The sequence below is a fragment of the Vidua chalybeata genome, chromosome 3 (assembly GCF_026979565.1).
Source record: "Vidua chalybeata isolate OUT-0048 chromosome 3, bVidCha1 merged haplotype, whole genome shotgun sequence".
NCBI classification, from domain to species: domain Eukaryota; kingdom Metazoa; phylum Chordata; class Aves; order Passeriformes; family Viduidae; genus Vidua; species Vidua chalybeata.
The window spans coordinates 2,895,048-2,913,573 of record NC_071532.1 but is presented as its reverse complement, the minus strand read 5'-3'; the positions used below and the strand labels follow the sequence as shown (position 1 = coordinate 2,913,573).

The 18,526-nt window shown below is 45.5% G+C and overlaps 1 protein-coding gene across 1 annotated transcript in view; it reads left to right on the top strand.

Moving 5' to 3' along the window:
• Positions 1-5,026, top strand: part of MSH2 (mutS homolog 2) — a 47,476-nt gene extending 42,450 nt beyond the window's left edge. The window contains exons 15-16 of the mRNA XM_053936951.1: positions 2,450-2,622; positions 4,618-5,026. Coding sequence (XP_053792926.1) covers positions 2,450-2,622; positions 4,618-4,788 — 344 coding nt within the window. The 3' untranslated portion in view covers positions 4,789-5,026. The remainder of the gene's footprint in view (positions 1-2,449; positions 2,623-4,617) is intronic.
• The last annotated feature ends 13,500 nt before the right edge of the window (positions 5,027-18,526 follow it).

Genomic DNA, 18,526 nt, shown 5'->3' with positions numbered 1-18,526 from the left:
CAACAGCAGAGGAATGAGTTAGGCAACACTTGGATGGGGACAATGGGGTTACTGTGGAGCACTGGCTATCCTGCATCTGATGCCTTGCTGGTTTTAGTCCTGTGACATTACTAACTGCCTATTTCTTACTGGCTTCTTCTGGTTTTAAATCCCTGGAATTACTTCATTTCTTGCCCTTAGATTACATGTGTGACCACTTCTAATTTTGTGTTCCCCTCTGGCTATGATCTTGCAGTTAGGTTTTGGGTACTTTTCTGTAAAAATCTGGGAGACTGCTCTGAGCAAGGGGGAGTCACAGCAGGAGCAGAAGCTCTCCTCTGGCTTTGCTGAGAGTCTGCTCAAAGCTGGGTGGATTAGTTCTATCTGCCACAGCCTTGTCCCTTTAAACTCTGTGTCCTTGTCTTTTGGGATCTTTATTCCTTGGAAATGGGTTCTGTGGGTGCACTTTCCTGAAACAATGCCCAGTTTTTGCTTGATTGTTACTCCAAATTGCTGTGGCCCTGATTCCCAGCCAGGCCCACTGGACAGGAGGTGTCTGTGGTTCTTTCCTGGTTTGCTGTTCCCCATCTTCTCCAGCTCATGTTGAGCTCCTTCCACAAAGTGCAGGTTCATGCTCAAATTGGTGCTTAGAAGGTGATGTGGTGCAGCTTTGTAACTGAAAAAAAAATAGTCATAAACTGCTGCAAGTGTACATGGAAGCCACGTGGTTTTGGTGCAGCAAGAGATGGTGATGTACAGAATCTGCAAACAAGCCAGCTGTAGGTGCCTTAGTTTGAGCACGTTGGTTGAGGAGGGAATCAATTTTGGAACAGCAGCTCATACAATAAAGCCCCCTAATATTCCCCAGACAGTTGGGTGAGTTCTCTTTCTTCAACTCACTCCTTTTGTTTTTAAAACCTGTATTAATTCAGCTGTTCTGGTGGGGATATGAACTGTAGAGGCCCAGTTTCACATTTTTCTTCAATCAGTTTTGCCATTTTTAGTCACACACATCTTTTCTTTGTACATGCAATGTCTTCTTGTTCCATCCATTTTCTTGGGAGTTCTACTGAGCATGGAGACACACTATTTCTATCTACTTAAACCTCTTGTCAGAGGAGATGCAACACTATGAAACCTTCATCTTTAAAACACCTGGTCTCCAGTCAGATATGCATCTCTCCCCTGAGTTTTTGCATTTAGTGCCGTGCTCTTTCCCTTTTGGGATTGTTGCATTGCTCCTTCAGGGATGTGCATACACCAGCTGGGATACAGCTGTGGTTTGAAACAAATAGCAGGTTTGATGTCGTTTGAAATGTATAAGCAAACCTGAAAAGCATGACAAGGAACGTGTATACAGCATTTTCAACCATGTTTTTGGGCTTCAAGAGTGACAAAATCACTGGAAGAGGAGACACACGAAGTGCTGTTCTCCAGGCCTCTGCTCAGGATTCTCTGAGCTGAGAACTGAGTCAGCTCTGGGTCTGGGGAGGTGTGTCTTTTAAAAACAAAATCAAGAAGACTTAATTCCTGCTTAAATGGGTTCATTTCCTTTAAGAAACTTCAGAGATTACAGGGTTAATAAAACAGAAAAAGTCTAAATGCTAAGGTTTCCTTCACCTATTCTCTGGTTACCTGGTATTTAATAGATGATTATTTAACAAAAAAACAACTGTCGTTTTGCAAGTGTAATTAATTTATTCTTAACTCCTTGCTGGAGACCAGAATTAAAAGGATGTAGCAATATCTGTGGGAGGACAAATGGAATTATGATAATGTAAACAAATAAGAGCTGATAGATTTTATCAGAAAGCTTTTGATACTGAAGTGAAAATTTTTATGTAACTGTGTATAATTTACATATTCTGAGCAATTATGAGGACTTCTCTCGAACATGTTATAAACAGTGTATTAATTGAAATAAGTGTGCAGTTACAGTTGAGAGATTTTGTTATAATTAAAGTTGACTCCTGGAGACTGAGGAATTAATGTGGTACAGATGCAAAGGAGGAGATGGATAATTGAGAATACAACATTTTTAATATTTATCTATACACACACACATATATATATATTTATATAGGTGTAGAGTAAATGTCAGAGATACCTATTAAAAGCATGCAAATTATTATATTCTACAGACTGTGCCAAAATACATTAATATAAATGATTGTTTGATTTAAGTCCTAGAGGGAAATTTTCTCTGCCTGAAGAGTTTTCCATTTCTTCTTGAAGCACTTTGGAGCTCTGCAATTACTGCTCTAATAGAGCTTAATTAAATAAGAGCATATTCTTTGTGTTATTGTTTTTAGTAGAAAAGGTAAATCAGAAAGTGTTGAGGAGAACCAAATAATGTCACACACTTGATTCTTCAGAACAGAGAACTATTACAAGCGTGTCCATATAATCTCTGTGTAGCCATATTATCTTCTGAGAATTCTTAACTGGGTTTTTTTTTCTCTGCATCCAGGTGTTTGTGACCAGAGTTTTGGAATACATGTAGCAGAGTTGGCAGCTTTCCCAAAACATGTGATAGAAAGTGCAAGAGAGAAAGCATTGGAGCTGGAGGAGTTTCAAAACATTGGCAAGTCCAAGGAATCTGAAGGAGAACCACCAGCCAAGAAATTATACAGAGAAAGAGAGGTTTGCTGTCAGAAATATTTTTTAAAATTTGAATTGCTGAAGCAAAATCATGTAAAGATTCAGATTCCCCCAAAGCATGAGGATAATTGCCCTGTAATGTATTTTTCCATAACAAAATGGCTTGGCTACAATGTTCATTAGGGGGTTGAAGAGATGTTCAGGGGTTTGACTTAGAGTAATTTCAGGTTAACATAGGCAAGAATTTTATCTAAAAATGTAGGTTTAAGATACAGCTTTTGTTACCATTGTGTAGAATATTCTTGGCTCTGCAGTTGGGTCACACCTGGTTTTGTTCCCCCTTATTTGAGTGTTCACCGGCGCCAAGTTCGTAGAGACCAGTGTGATCAGATCTGTTCACACCAGAGAAAAGCTGAATACCCAGCCTTCTCCTTTGTGCCCTCCCATGTGCCACCAGACCTGTCACATCTCAGAAGCTGATCATACCAAAGGACACAGCAATCAGTGCCTGGAGTGTCTGGTTTACACCTGATTTACGCGTGTCACGAACCAAAGTTTCTTTAGAGAAGCTTCCTTTGCAGGTAGTGTAGAGGAAAACAAAGGCTGCAGGAAGCTTTTACAGAATATCCTGTGTAGTCTGGGTGCTGGATGGAGAGTCCTGACAGTGGCACCTGTGGCAGCCTCCTGGGAAATCCAGTGCTGCTGCTTTGTGGCTTGCACTGGTTTTTGTCCAGTGCAGCTGGGTCTTCCTTGCTGCGTGCATACAAGCAGAGCTTAGTTCTGTGTCCCAGCAGTCAGCCTGAGACTCCACAGCCTTGTACCACCTTGATCTCCTTCTGGCAGCCTCGGGACTACTCCAGGTGTTAGTCCACATCCAGAACACTTCCTACATTTGAAAGGCCTTTGCTCTAGACAGAGGCTGTTCCCTGTTACTTTATTTTCAGTTTCAGAGGTCAGCTGCATTTGTTGTTCCTGGCTCAGTAAGTGGATCTGATGCTTTAGATGAACAATCTGTGGTTTGTTCTGCATTTTACTGCCAGAAGGCTTTCCCTCCAGCTATCTCAGTTGCTCCACTATTACCTTTCCTGTGTCAGGCATCATGGAGAAGGCATCTTTAGATTAGTTGGACCTGGCTGCATGGTCCTAAGTGGGTGTAAATTAAATTGACATAGCAAACACTTGTGACAACTACAGCATCATGCTTTATTCTTGGGTATTTCAGTAATACAAAATAACCCATAAACCCTCTAAGCAATAGAATGGCAGAGCTTTAGATGTCTCACCCAGAGAATTTGTCTGCCGTGGTTAACATCGTGTGTAGAGGGAAAAGGGTGATACTACTTTTTGGAAACCTCTGCACTGAAAACTACTGCATCAGTCTTAAATGCTAAGAGGGAAACTAAGTGAACTCTTCGGTAGAATTCTACACTGCAGAGGACTGGACAAACTTCTGCATTCTGGACCAGTTGTTTCCAATTCAGGGATTCTGAATACCGTCCATTGCACTGTTTGTTCTTGCTGTTCAAGTCAGATTGTTTAGAAGTTCCACTTTGCCTGTTTGTGTAAAAGCATATGCATAAAGCTTAATTATCATCTGTTCTCCTTGGTGACGGCCACTCTGCAGTTGCTTGGTTACAATTTGTCCTTTCCTTTTGCATATTGAAGCATTGCTTTGGATTGACAGTCCCTTCTCCAAGTAACTGGTTTGGGTAACGCGACCGTGTCCTCACCTCGTGTTGCTGCACACTGGAATGAAATGTGGAACACTTACAGGAGATGACAGTGTTAAATACTGTATTTATGCTGATCAGCGGTGCTTTTTGCTCATGCATTGAAAAAGAACTTCTGGTACCAGCGTTAAGTGGTTTGTTCTGGTGTTCAGAACTTGGTAGCAAGGACAGAAATAACCATGACTTTTGCCTGCGCTGAGTTTCTGCTGATGAACAATACTTTGTATCTATAGGGAATTTGGAAAATTCCTGCTTGCAGTCTAAACACCTTTTCTGTTTTCTTTTCCTTCCCTTCTCTCCATTTCAGGAAGGTGAAAAGATAATTCAGGATTTTCTTTGTCAAGTGAAAGCATTGCCCCTGACAGATATGTCAGAAGAAGACATTAAAGTCAAGTTGAAACAGCTGAGAAATGATGTGCTGGCAAAGAACAACAGTTTTGTGAATGAAATAATTTCTCGAACGAAAGTTACATCGTGAAATGTGCGAGAACAGGATACAGCTCCTGAAGCATATTTTGTATTGCAAGAACTATAATTTTCTTGTCTTGTAGCTTTTATACTTTATGATACTTGTGCTCATTTTTTTTTAGGCATTTTTCCTTGGATTGTAATTGTTTTTGTAAAAAATTCTGAACGCATTACATGCCAGATTCCTGCTTTAGCTCGGGTCATTTTGTCCCTTTAGAAGTTTGCAATAAAATGGTTTTTTATATTAAGAGTTATTGACTGCACAAACAGAATGTGTAATACTTTACCAGGAGCGTGCTAGAAAGTCTTAACAGTTGAGGTGTCCAACAGTTGCCAGAGCTTTGGAAAGCAGCAGTACCTACACAAAATCTTTATCCTAGGCCATGATTCTTTTTTGTGTGATGAAACTGCAATGATTAATTCACTGAAGATTTAGTAATGCTATATTAGAGCTCCATTAAGGAAAAAAAAAAAATAAATCTGAGTGTGCCCAGTGGCATCCTGGCCTGTGTCAGCCAGTGTGGCCAGAGGACCAGAGCAGTGATTGTCCCCCTGTACTTGGCACTGGTGCAGTGCCCAGTTCTGTGCCTCTCACTACAGGAAAGGCACTGAGGTGCTGGAGAGACTCCAGAGAAAGGGCAGTGGGGCTGGAGAAGGGTGTGGAGCACAAGTCTGAGGAGGAGCAGCAGGGAGGGCCCAGCCAGGACCAAAGGAGACTCAGGGGAGACCTTATCCCTCTCTACAAGTCCCTGGAAGGAGGGTGCAGCCAGGTGGGGATTTCTCCCAAATAACAAGTGGCAGGACGAGAAGAAACAGCCTCAAATTGCACCAGGGGAGTTGTAGGTTGGGTATTAGGAAAAACTTCTTCCCCAAAAGGGTTGTCAAACCATGGAACAGGTCACCCAGGGAAGTGTTGGAATCCCCACCCTGGTATTGACCATACACGTGGATGTGGCACTCAGGGACTTGGCTCAGTGGTGGCCCTGGCAGTGCTGGGTTAATGGTTGGATTCCATAATCCAACATAATCTTTTCCAACCAGATATCTCTGGGGTTTGTCAGAAATTTTTTGCATGTGTACCTGCACACGGCTTGGGGAGGGGTGAGGTGGGTGGGAGGGAGGGAATTTTCTTTGCTGTGTGAATGGTAATGCCTGAGTCAAGAACACTGCAGGCCTGCTCCTCCTGCCTGAGTTGTGGTTTTGTAATGGAAGCAGAGGCTGGGGTGAGGTTACATTTTAACTGGAACATCTGAGCTGGTCACGATTAGTGAGGGCTGTCTGCAAAGTAAGAATACATTGATTTTTATCTGATGTGCTTCTGTCGTTGAGACAGTTTGAAAGCATGCTGGTACAAGTTTATTTTTCTCCTTGAAATTTAGCATTTTAAATTGTAACTGAAGAATAGTACCTATATTTAAAACTGTCAGCGTTGAAAGACTAATGGGAAAAGTTGTTTATCGCAGGAGATGATAGAAATAAAACCATCCTGAAGATGTTAGGCAAACTCTTGCTGTGTTCAGAGATTGCATCAGTGGGTGTGTGCTGGGGACAGCAGTGCTGCTGTTAAAGCTGTGCTGTAGTGCTGTGTCAGGGATTAATCTGTTGCAGTGGTCTGCATTTTAACATTTAAGTAGCCATAAAAGAGGTGTGATGTTCAATTTGCTGTTGGATAATGCTTGTACTTGGACCAGGACTGGGACATATTAGATCTGCTTAACAGAAGCACTGAAGGCTTGTTTGAGAGGTTGGGGTGCTGCATAACACCTTTCTGGCCATTAAATTAAAATGCATTTTGCTCACAAAGACAAAAACAGATTTGCATTTACAAACAGCACAGTTGATGCATGGTCTGGAAAAGTGTGCTCATGAATAAATCCGTTGCATAAAGTGACAGTGCAAGCTTTTGCAATTTTGATTGTTTCAACCTCCAAAGTATCCTTAAATGTTGGCTCAAACTGCTTTAGGTATTGCTAGAGAGGGGCAGTTCCTGTGAGACTGGGATGGCTGGTACTGGCAGCCCCTTGCTGTGCTTGCTGAGATCCTGTGGTCTGAGCAGAGATGCCCCTTGCTCAATGTCGTGTCCACGTAACCAAGAGAGCAGGCATAAAACCACCAGAGGACAGCTCTTCCAGGAATTTCTCTGCTTTCCCTTTGACCCTGTGTGCACTTTTAAGTGTCTGCTTAGCCAAGGAGCTCCTCGCTGAGCTGCCACCAGCAAGAGGGGCCACTTCTCTGCTTCCCTCAGTCCCCTTTATGTTCTTTGTGTCCACTCTCTCCTTTCTGGGTGCAGTGCCTCAGTTCTGTGTGTCTGCAGCGTGCTGAGGAGAGGCTGCTTTCGTTTTTGTATTGCAGTTGGAGGCAGTGTGGCCAGATTTGCCTGTCTGAGGGTGAAAGGTGCAATGGGCCAGCTCTGGGCAGCACCTTCTGTGCGCTTCAGAAAGGGTCTCGTGTATCTGCAGCAAAGAAGATTGAGTTTTTCTCATGCCCTTCAACACTCACAAGGAAGAAAGGTGCAAGTTAACAGGATTTTAAAGCTAATCTTTTGAACTGTTTTTCTCTTCTACCCCACACTTCCCCCTCCCTCTGCTGCTGGATATAGGCAAGAGGAGATCAGGCAGGGTTAAGTCTCCATATGTCAGTGCTGCTTGCAAACTGGGTTACAGGTACTGTGATTTCATCTGAGCAGGCGGGGTGGCTATTTTTGCTGGTTCCAATTTAGCTTTTTTTGTTCAGAAATGTACCTATGGGGCAGCAGCAATTCCACAACTTGTCTGCTTATTACAGAGCTGTGCCAGGGATGCAAAGATTATCAGAGTTCCAAAAGAAGCTAACGAGGCTGTTGAGGAGCGCTGAGGCCGTGCACTGTTAGCCTTCAATAAAGATGCAGGGCTCTCTTTGCTCATTCACCTGAGAAAACTTGGCACTGAATGCTGCAGGCAAGGGGTCTTTTTGGTCTCTGCTCTTGCTGTTCACCCAGAATGCTCTTTATGAAGAAAACTGCATTAGATGGGGTAAAACAAAAGAGGGGACATGAGCAAACACGGAAGGAATTAATTTTCCTTTGGTGATTTCACTGCCCTTCTAGGGATCAGGAGCACCTGGTAGCCAACCTGATGAGAAAGTGTTGGGTTTACCTCTTGGGCTGTGGTCAAAGGCTCCAGTTAGGCTTGGATGACTCCAGGGAATGCTGCCTGTCACATCTGGACTCGTCTCTGCATATTCCAGCTTGCAGCCGTGCCTGTTCATCTCAAACAATCCTGCAGTCACCAAGTGGCTCTGTGTCTCTTTCCTGCCCTGGAGCCGAGGTGGTTCTGGAATGAGAAATGGCAGAACAGGGCTGAGGTGAGTCCTTGCCCACTGGCAGCTGCACTGACACTGCCCTGAGGAGACTTCCAGTCCTTGGAGAGCTTTGGATCCCTGCTGGTGGCCTGGCTTTGCAGAGCAGAAAGACTTACCATCAGCTCTTGGTGCTTGTAGCTGTTCTGGGCTGACAACCACCCTGTGAGTGACTGGCAGTGCTCGTGGTCTGACTTTTCCAGATCCAGGGAAGCCTGGGGAAGAGCTCATTGCTGAGGTCTGGGATTGTGTGAGCAGTTTCATCTGGTTTGGTGCGAGATTATGATGATGGTTTAGACTGGTTTTCCTGGCATTAATTTAATGAATTTTTGAACACCCAGCCACTACACAGGCTGAGCAATTTCTCTGGCTACAAAGCAGTGAGACAATTGGTCTTGCTCTTCTGCACTGGGGCAGATTTATTTGAAAAATCAAGGGAGAGCAGCTGCTGCTCTGCATCTGAAGAAGTGTGAGGTCATGCATTGAATTCTTTGCCTCTTGCTGGCATGGGAAGAGGGAAAAGAAGTGGCCTCAGGAGCCTGAAGCCTTAAAATACACGGGGAGGGGTGCTGCCATCTTCCTGAGATGGCTGCAACCCTTGCAGGTATAACTTGGCTCTTGGTGCTGTTTGCTGAAAAAGCCATGTTAGCAGTTGTCTCTCAGATACTCCTGTTCCTCTCCCAGCCTTGCAGCTGCCTTTCCCAGCCTTTCCTCTCTCTCTATTCCTGCCAAGCTCCTGCACACAGGGGAGCACCACGCAGTGCTTCATTTACGTGCGTGTGTCTCGCTCAGCTGCCAGCAGAGATTTTTATTTGCACGGGGTGGGACAGGGGTAAATACATCCCTGCATGTGCTGCTTTGCCAGTCAAATTGAGAGGGACCAACCCGTGCCGTTAAAAGAGGGAAGTGACAATTTCTGATCCCTTTTAGTGGCATCTGGGACTTGCCCACCTGACTCGGTGTCCCTTGTCACCTGAGCAGTGCCTGTAGCTGATGACAGGTTGGGGTTGCTCCTCCAGCTGCAGTGAGTAGTGCTGTCCTAGAGGTGAGAAAATGTGTTTGCTTTTTTGCCCTTGTGGGGAAAAAAGGTGCCTTGGCACCTGCTTTGAGCTGCTTGATTTCTGTGGCAGTTTCCTCAAGGATGTAATGGTTCTGCCTTCGTGGGGACGGTTGGAAAACTGAAAACAGCTGTGCTAAACAAGGAGAAGCTGTGAATAAATAGCCTGTGCTTACGAGAACATTTCCCCTGCTGATCCACCCTGTCCTGCTGCACGCTGCGAAGGCACAGTGGGTGGCTTCAATATGCTCAGTCTTTCTCCAAAAATCAGGCAGCTGTTGCCCTGTGAGTTGCTGTGGGCTCTGGCAATGGGCCCAGCTGCCATGGCAAAGGGCAGACCTGCCCAGGGAGGGCTGCTGCACATCACTCTGGCAGCCTGGTCCCATCTCCAACCCGCTGCTGGACCGTGCTGTGGGGGAGGCAGGAGGCTGGGCAGCACTCCTAAAGCGTGTTTGTGCCTGCCTGAAGATGCTGCTTTATATCCTGAGGAACATGAGGTTGTTTTTTTTTTCATACTGAGCTTTTGAACTATCTTCTGTCCTGCCCCTTTCTTTTTGTGCACAAAAGTTCAGGAAAGCATCCACGGCTGTGGACTTCAGACCAGAGACTGTCAGTCCTTCCAGCATGCCTGCTGCTTTCCCTTGTGTGGCTGTTCCCAGATGCCTCTGACAGCAGACAGTCCAAGCTTTTAAACCTCTCTGCACCCGCCTGAGCCCATCCAGAGCTGCCTGGGGACCTGCTCTCCCTGTGCAGGTGGAGCCAGAGTGGCACTGCAGGGAGACAGAGAGAGCCACGTTTGCTGCACGTGCTGCACCTCCTCCCCAGGGCCTGTGGTTCCACAAAAAACACTCTACAAAGGATCAGAAGTGTAGCTGCCAGAATGTGGTCCCAAGCCTTGCAAGGAGTGACAGGATGTGTTCCCATGGTGCAAGCCTTGTGGGTTTTAGGTGATTGGGGAAATGCTGTTCAGGAACAGTTCCCTTCTGCCTGGATATTTGCAGTAATTCTTCCTTGTGCCTTTCTGCTGGAGCTTTTTGCAGACCTGACTGTCCCTTTCTTGGTTTTCAGGGTCTCAGCATAATGGCAGGTAGTTTCCTCATGCTTTCATGCAGTAATGAAGAAGGTAAAAATAAAAAGCAAGCTTCATATCAATGTTCAATATCCAAATTACCAGCAAGATGATTCTGATGCTCAGTTTAGTGCAGATGCTCTGGCTGCAGTCTTTTTTTGCCATGACCTGGGAGGGCAGTGTGGGAGTTTTGGTTTCTGTACCTACTGACTCTTTTCACCTTGGGCAGCAATAGATGGTTCAAGCTCACACTCCCTTTCTGCTTGCAGGAAATCATCTTTCATGTCTTCATTCTGCCGTGGCATTTATCATTCCATTCAGGGACACTGGGATGCACTGTAGCAATTCACTCCCACCTGGGTGGCAGTCAATGACATTAAAAGGTAAAAAAAAAAAAAAAAAAAAAAAGAAGCCTGCTTATTTTGTGCCTGCTGTATGAAAGGATGTGTGTTATAGTACCCAAGGCTGGTGATGCAGGGGCAGGAAAACAGGAGCTGCACAGAGCTCTGTGAGATGTTCCCTCCCTCTTTGGGAACATCCCCAGTGAAACTCAAGGGATTAAAAGCTGCAGTTGTTGTAGATGTCAGCAAACCCAATGGGAAGAATGATGATGTCTAACTCCATTTCAGAAGGCTGAATGATTGCTTTATTATAATTATGTTATAATACATTAATATGCTATATAAAAGAGGATACTAAATACTACATGCTACTTTAACTATCATATCTCACTAACCCACAACTCGTGCCCCTGTTCTCCAGAGCCCAGCCACAGGTGGATTGGATTGGCCATCAGGCCCAAACAATCCACCATGATCCAACCAAGCAATCACCCCAGGTAAACAATTCTCCAAACACATTCCACAAGAGAAAAACAAGGAGCAGAAATAGAAATTGTTTTCTCTTTCGTTTCTCTCTGTGCACCTCAATAAAAAATCCTGAGAGAGAGAGAAATGTGCTTGCCACACACTTCTCCATGCTGGCACAGAAGCCTGAGATGAGAAGAGTGACTGCACCAGCTGGGAGCAGCCACCTGGGGTAGCTCAGAGTGCAGAGTCCACGGCGTGGTCTCCTTTGGTCCAGTTTGGGGGCACCCTGGCTGCTGTAGGAGCCCTGGCCCCAGCACAGGCTGGCCTTTCTCTGGAAGGTGCTGTTTCAGCACTCGTTTGGCCACTGCTGTTCTGCTCTGGTTATTGCCTTTAACTTGAAGGAAGTCATCTGAGACCAAAACCACTTGTTTGAGGTTGCCCCAGAAGATGAGCAGCACTTGCTAAGCAGGCAGTGGGCCACCAGCACTCTGGAACACTTGCAGGGCTGGCTGGCTTAAAATATTTGATGTTCTGAGAGGGAATCTCCTGTGAGACTCCAGCTGGGACCTGCCTTGCAGTGCAGTGACACAGCCCTGGAGCAGAGCTAACCTGGCTCTAGCAGACCTGAGTCATGTTCCAATTTCAATTTCCCCTGCAGCAGCGTTTTAAGGGCTCCTTTTCCTTTTATTTTTTTTTTTTTGTGTTTTTTTTTGTTTGTTTTGTTTTGTTTTGGTTTTTTTTTTTGTTTGTTTGTTTTTTGGGTTTTTTTTTGTTCTTTTTTTGGACTCTGGGAAGAAAATAAATTTCGGCGAGGGAAACCTTGCAGAAGCCCCTCTTTCTGTGCTGCTGTGGCTGGATATCAAGCATTGTGTAGTATGATACAACACTGGTTATCAGAAAGCTGCGGTGCTGTTTATCTTGCTGTTGTAGAGAGACACAGGATTAACTCTGTCATCTCTCTTGTAAGAGATGTGCTCATTCAGTGTGAATCAGAGGAGCTGCATGAAGTAGATGCTTTTTTTTTCCCTGAGATTAGACTGGCTGTTGATTTGGCCCATGAATCCACGCTAATGCTGTTGTGCTCAGTAGTTCTCAATGGTTTCATTTCTCTCTGGAGTGTAGTTTGTAGATAAAAGTGTAATTTTCTTACTGGAAAACTTTGAAAGCTGATGAGTATCTTACCCATTAGTATTACAAAGTTCAGTTTTACTGTTTTTTTTTTTTTTTTTTTTTTTTTTAAGAATGAGAACTGATTTCCACCAGTGACTAGACACTTATTTATCCTGTGCACATGAGAGGAAATCAAACCATCCAAGGCTTTGCTGCACCTCCCATGCATCCTGAGGCATGCACATAGGATTTTTTTTCCCCTCTTACCCTTATCAAAGGATATCATGCAAGGCATCAGGCTGCTTGAAGGTGTTTAATGTGAACAAGGAGTTTTTTGGGGGACTGTGGTAACCAGTGCAGTGATCTGACATTTGCAGATAATGCCTGAGAACTTGCTCTTTGGCCCTTCCAGGAGGACACAGGAGCACGGGAGGGATGCCTGGTGTGAAATCCTGAGCTGCTGTGCCTGCTTTGGGCCAGTGCCTTTATGAGACCTGCCCAAGTAGGATCTTTATCCAAATGGGAAAACTTAGTCCAGAAAATAGATTGCAATGCATCTGGTCTAGAGGGAGCAGGCAGCCAATAATGCATTTCACAGGGAGCTCAAAGAAACCTCCATAACCATCAGTCAGGAGGGTTTTGGAAAACCCTCCCATGGCTGTGGTGGCCAAGTGCCTTGTACACCTTTAGGATGGTGTTGGACACCTCTGGTTGCTGAAGGAGGGATCCTCTTCTCTGCCTCTCCTGCAGTTGTGTCTGTGCCCAAACACAGTCCTGCTCTGCACTGCAGCCAGCACAGTGCAAATTTCACTGCAAATCCCTCTGGTTTTAGTGCTGTGGAATTGGATAGGCAAACAGGGAGGAGAGGAAGAGCCCAGCCATGAGGAGCATGTGCTTAAACTGAGGTGGCACAAAGGGAGAACCACAGGGTTTTCACTGCACCTACCACAGGCTGCTTGATTTTGCTGTTAGTGACAAAATTTGCACCAATTTGAATAGAGCAGGATGAGATCACTGTGAGTCTGTGTGTGATGTTTCACTTCTCACTTCCTTGGGTAGGGAAAACAAGCCCTGAGCCCTTTGAAACTGAATGGGGTGAAGTGTGGGGCAGGTGGGAGAGGCTGTAATTTTTGGGTGCCCTTCACATGCTGCTCTAAAACAGCCACACAAACAAACAAACCAACAAAAGCTGTCTACACACAGAAGGTAGTCCTATTTCTTCTTTTTAAAAATGTATACACTAGCAAAGTCTTTCAATTCCAGCTGAGGAGGAAAGTGGCTGCTAAGACTGATGCTCCTGGATGTGTACAGGCAGAACAGCTCCAGGAACTGGTTGGCAGAAAGCTTGATGCCATCAGGTGCTCTTGTGCCTGCTGAAAATCCACCTTTCTAGAAATGCTTTTTCCCACTGATCTGCACCCTCTGTCGGGCCATGTTAAAAACACCCATGAGAGCAGACAGGCTGTGGTGAGTAGGATGTGACTATGTCAGAGTGTGAGCTGTGGAAAAACCCTGGCTAGGCTCTGCTTGTAGCAGTTTCAGGGAGACCAGCTAGAAACCAGCCTAACAGCAGTAAGTTCTCAGCTTCAGTGTACCCTGAAAGTCAGCAGTTCCTGTCTTAAAATGGACTGAGTGGCCAAAAATGGTAGCTGGAAAAACTATATAGAAAGATGTTGGTCTTTATCCAGTTCAGAGTGGAAAAGCACGTGGACAGGCATCCTCATGGATGTCCTGAAAGGAGACAAGCTCTTTGCTTCCCCCCTGAAGCTGGACCCTAAGTAAAACACCACATTTGTGTCACCCTTGCCTCCCCACTCAGCCCCTCTCTGGGGAGAGCAGCATTTATTCTAACACATATTTTTAGTGGCTTGCGACTCTACAGCCTGTCCAGATGGAAATGTCCATTGATAATATATTGGGATTTAAATGACTAAATTTATTTAGCAGTGGGGGAAGAAAATCCCACATGGGGACCTGTCACTTCTCTCTCCCTGGGGTGTCTCCACAGCTCATGTCAGAGCAGAGAAAACCTTTAATCAGAGCAGAGAAAACCTTTGCAGATTGAACTGAACGCCACACCACCCCCAAGGCAAATATTGCCTACTCTGAGCTCTCCTCGTGGTCTCAACATCCGCCTTGCAGGTGCTTTAATACCACCCACCACAAACTTCCTGCCTGCACAAGAAAGCACTGAACCAAGCAGGAGCAAGCTCTCTGAAGGATGATGCTCCCAGACTCCCAGAGCTGCCAGCATGGTGTATTAAAACACTTATGGGGTACTAGAAAAATACTGGCGGGTATAGGACTGATGCTAATAACACCCAGCTGCAGTTTCTGGAGTTTTAAAAGATTTTAGAGCAAAGATGACTGACGGTGCTGAATGATGCAGTGAATGCATCCCCTCCTGACTATATGGGGTGCTGACTTGAGCATATTAAAATCATCTCTTGCCCTGAGAAATCTTCCCCTCAGCCCTGGGCATCTGTGGGTACCAGCAGTGTCTTGGAATGGTTTTCTTTATGGGGGCTGTGTCCCTTCTGGCAGGTTGTGCACGCAGCTCCTCCGTGTCAGCACCGCATTTTCATCGGAACTGGGAGAGGTGGGAATGGTGCCACTGCTGAGCCAAAGGGCTGATGGGCAGAGAGGAAATGTGCCAGATAAACAGGAGGAGAGGAAATGGTTAGATTGGATATTAGGAAATGATTTTTCATGGAAAAGGTTGTCAGCTATTGGAACAGGCTGCCCAGGGAAGTGGTGGAGTCCCCATCCCTGGAGGTGTTTGAAAGTGGTGTAGATGTGGCACTCAGGGACATGGTTTAGTGGTGGGCTTGGCAGTGCTGGGTTGATGGTTGGACTCGGTGATCTTACAGGTCTTTCCCAACCTTAATGATTCTGGAATTCCATGATTCTCTGAAAGACCTCCTGTGAGCAGCAGTGTCACCCTGAGCCCCAGGCTCCTGCCAAGCCACCAGCCCTCCTCTCCTCTTGGGCAAAGACAATGCCTTTAAAACCCTTTAATAAAATTATATTCTTTAAAAAAAAAAAACAACAGCTTTTGAATCTCCTCTGCTGGAGTTATATATTTATTTGCTTGAAAGGCATCCAGGAGCACTTCTTTGGGCATCAGTGCCAAACCATCTGCTTGCAAGTGGGATGGATGCTGGCTGTGCTCTGGATGCTGCCCCAGGCTGACCAGGGAGCTGAGTGTCACGGTGTCTGAGTGTCACAGCTGCCATGCCTGGGGCCCTGTGGCACTGCAGCTGGTGCAGGTGCCCTAGAGCCACCTTGCTAGGGAGACCTGGGCACTGTGGTGGCACCCATTCCCCTGCTCAGAGTTTGGATCCTGAGGTGTCCTGCAGGTCTGACCAAAGTGAGAGGCAGGAAGGTGAGAAGTGGCCAAAACATCCCTGCTGATGTGCTGAGACCCCCATGGCGTCCCCATCCCTCTCAGTTGTGCAGGAATAGCCCTGGGAGAAGGGTCTGCTGAGATGGATGCTGGACAGCCCCCAGATGCAGCCCAAATTCCCCCAGAGCCACCCAGATCTCTCCACATTTGGCTTTAGGGCTCTGGGCACCTGGCCCTGCTCGTGGCAGTGCACAGGGAGTTATCCCCACCTGCACTGGCTGCTGCCTCTGCCTGGGTTAAGTTGCATTTTCTGCTGTGGAGATGCTCAGAGGGTGTATGAGCCCTCTCTTGCTATGAGCTGGCTGTACCCATCTTCACCACCTCTGTGGAAAAGCAAGAGCACCCGTGGCACGAGGCAGGATTTTGCACTGGTTATGTTTCCATTTGCTTTGGAAAATAAAATGATGTGCTCTACAAAGAAAGTGCTGGGCTATTTCTGGGGACTTTCCAGCAGAGCCTGTCTGTGGCTCCAGCTTTCTCTGTAGTCTCAGCTCTATGTAGGTGAAACCAATCAAAAAGAGTTTTGAACAATCCCTCATGATTGTTTTCACGTGCACTTTTGATGTAATTTTTTTGCAGCATTGCAGTGCAGATCAAAATGCACTTAGGTTGGGACGTGATACCATAAAAAAAAACTTCTAAAAAGTTAGCTCATTGACTTTTCAGTGCCTAGGTACAAAGCAAAAATGAAGTAATTTTTAGGATAGCTTTAAAAATTGCTGAGAGATGCAGCTGTCTTTTCACTAGCAGTTTCAAAACCTAGAGCTATGCTTTTTTTAGACTACTTTGATAAATGGATGTTTTGTTACAATCCCACTGAGCTGAGCTGCTTTCCAATTCCTGCTTCCTAATTCTGATACCTGCACGATGGGAGGAATTGTCCCCACCAGCTTTTTATGTGGCAACCTCTGCTTTCAGCTCTTTCAATTTCCTTTAATAATAATACTCTCAGTGGCCTGGTGTCCACTTTCACCAACTTTGTGTGCACAAGGGATTTGGTCTGGTGAAAAATTCAGAAACTGCTGCATGCTCTGTGGTTCTGTTGGAGCCAAGGTGCTCAGGATTTGTAGGGTCAGGACTCTGGTCATCTTCAGGAGAAAAATGTGCTGCCTACAACATTGGTCTGGGGCTCAAGGATCTGCTGTTAATTCCTGCATGGGTCTCCCATGTTGTGGTGGGCAAGTCCTTGACTCTCTGGTATCTTTCTATGTCTAGACTCACAGAATCATTCAGGTTGGAAAAGACTCACGAGACCATCAAATAATGCATATGAAACGAGGATGCCAAAAATGTCTCATTCAGAGGCTTGTGGAGAGGCTTACAGCTGGTCACGAGACGCTTGGAAATCACCAGCAACAGAAGGGAGCCAAGATGGAGTATCTGATTCATCCACAGGCTTCTCTTTATTGAAAATGCTCTGAGGGGCTAGAAAAAAGGTAATTGCACTTCAGATGGAAACAAAGACTAAAAAATTATCCTTGATGGTTCATTTTTTTTCTCTAGAGGGCTGTGGATACAGCCTGTAGCTGCCTATAACCATTTTTAATACGAGGTAATTTCTGCTTCCATGCTCTCACAGCTCTCAAGGATATGCTAACATTTACCATCAACTGTTAGACCTACATAGGAATATTTCACTTCTTCAGTTCTAGCACAGATGATGCTCATGAGAGGTTGTTTAATTATACCTACATTTTTGAAGATGAGAGATAAAAATAAATATTGGTACAAGTCAACGTGATTATACGGGTATGAATAATCTTGTCCATATTGGCTCTTTCCTTTCCCGTTGCTGATGGTTTTTACCTGGTTTGCAGAGATTTCAGGGATGAGTGTTTCTGTCCCTGCACAATTCAGATGAATTGGTTTGGTTTTGCATTGCAAATGCAGTTGATGTAATGAGACATGGGCTGCTGCAGCTCCTGGCATGCACATGGCTCTGGCCAGGAGTGCAGGAGGAGAATTCCAGCCCTGTCTGACCAGCAGGAGTGAGCTGGGGAGAGCCTGAGGCACATGGATAAAGCAAAGGTACCCCTTCATCTTACTCCAGAGAAGTCCTTGTGGTTTGGTCCCTCCATTGATTTCATCACTTATTTTTCCCTGTCATTAAGCTGCACTAGTGTGTCAGGCTGAATAGTTTTTCCCTGGACATCACAGGTTAGCAGAAATCTTTTATTTGAAAGACACTCTCAAATTCCCATATTTCCTACTAACAGAGCAGAGACTTGGAGTCACTTGTCCCATATAATTTCCCCAGGAATGGGTAGGGATGGCCACTGGTCCACAGCTCAGCGGGGATGGAGGATTTCTCTCTTTTGGGAGGCAGAGGAGCAGCACAGAACTCGTCTGTCAGCATAGACCTGCCCTTGGTGTAATGCATGGCAGGAGACCAAACCATTCTGAAAGCAGAGAGGAGCCATGAGATGGCTGTTCTTAGCACAGCAAACCCAGGCACACCAGTAATGGCTGCACTGGATCCTCCCCACCAAGTATTTTGGTTTTCCTTTCTCTGGTTCACCAGGAGCAAGAGAAGGTCAGAAGAGTTTCCCTGGCCAAGGGAGCCATACATGCATGGATTTTGCCAACTGATTGACATTTAGGTGGTGATGGACATAAAACTTTGCCCCACAGGCATCCACCTGCAGCTGTTGGGGTGAGGGAAGGTGTGGGTATTCTCAGCTCAGTCAGAGAGAAAGGTTTTCTAACCAAGCAAGAGCCTAGGAAGCAGTTGAGAAAGAATGTAAATAATTCTCTAATCTGTCTTGTTATTCACATTGTTTATAGATATGCTCTGCCTCTATGCGTCATTCACTGCACACCAATGGTGTGGGATGTTTTTACTCTTAGACCAATGAAATGTCTTCTCGATGTTCTCTACATATAGAGCGGTACATTTGAAATAAAGGAGAGAGTTCATTTTCTTAGCCTTCTGATCTGGAGTTCTCTGTTCCCATCCTGCTC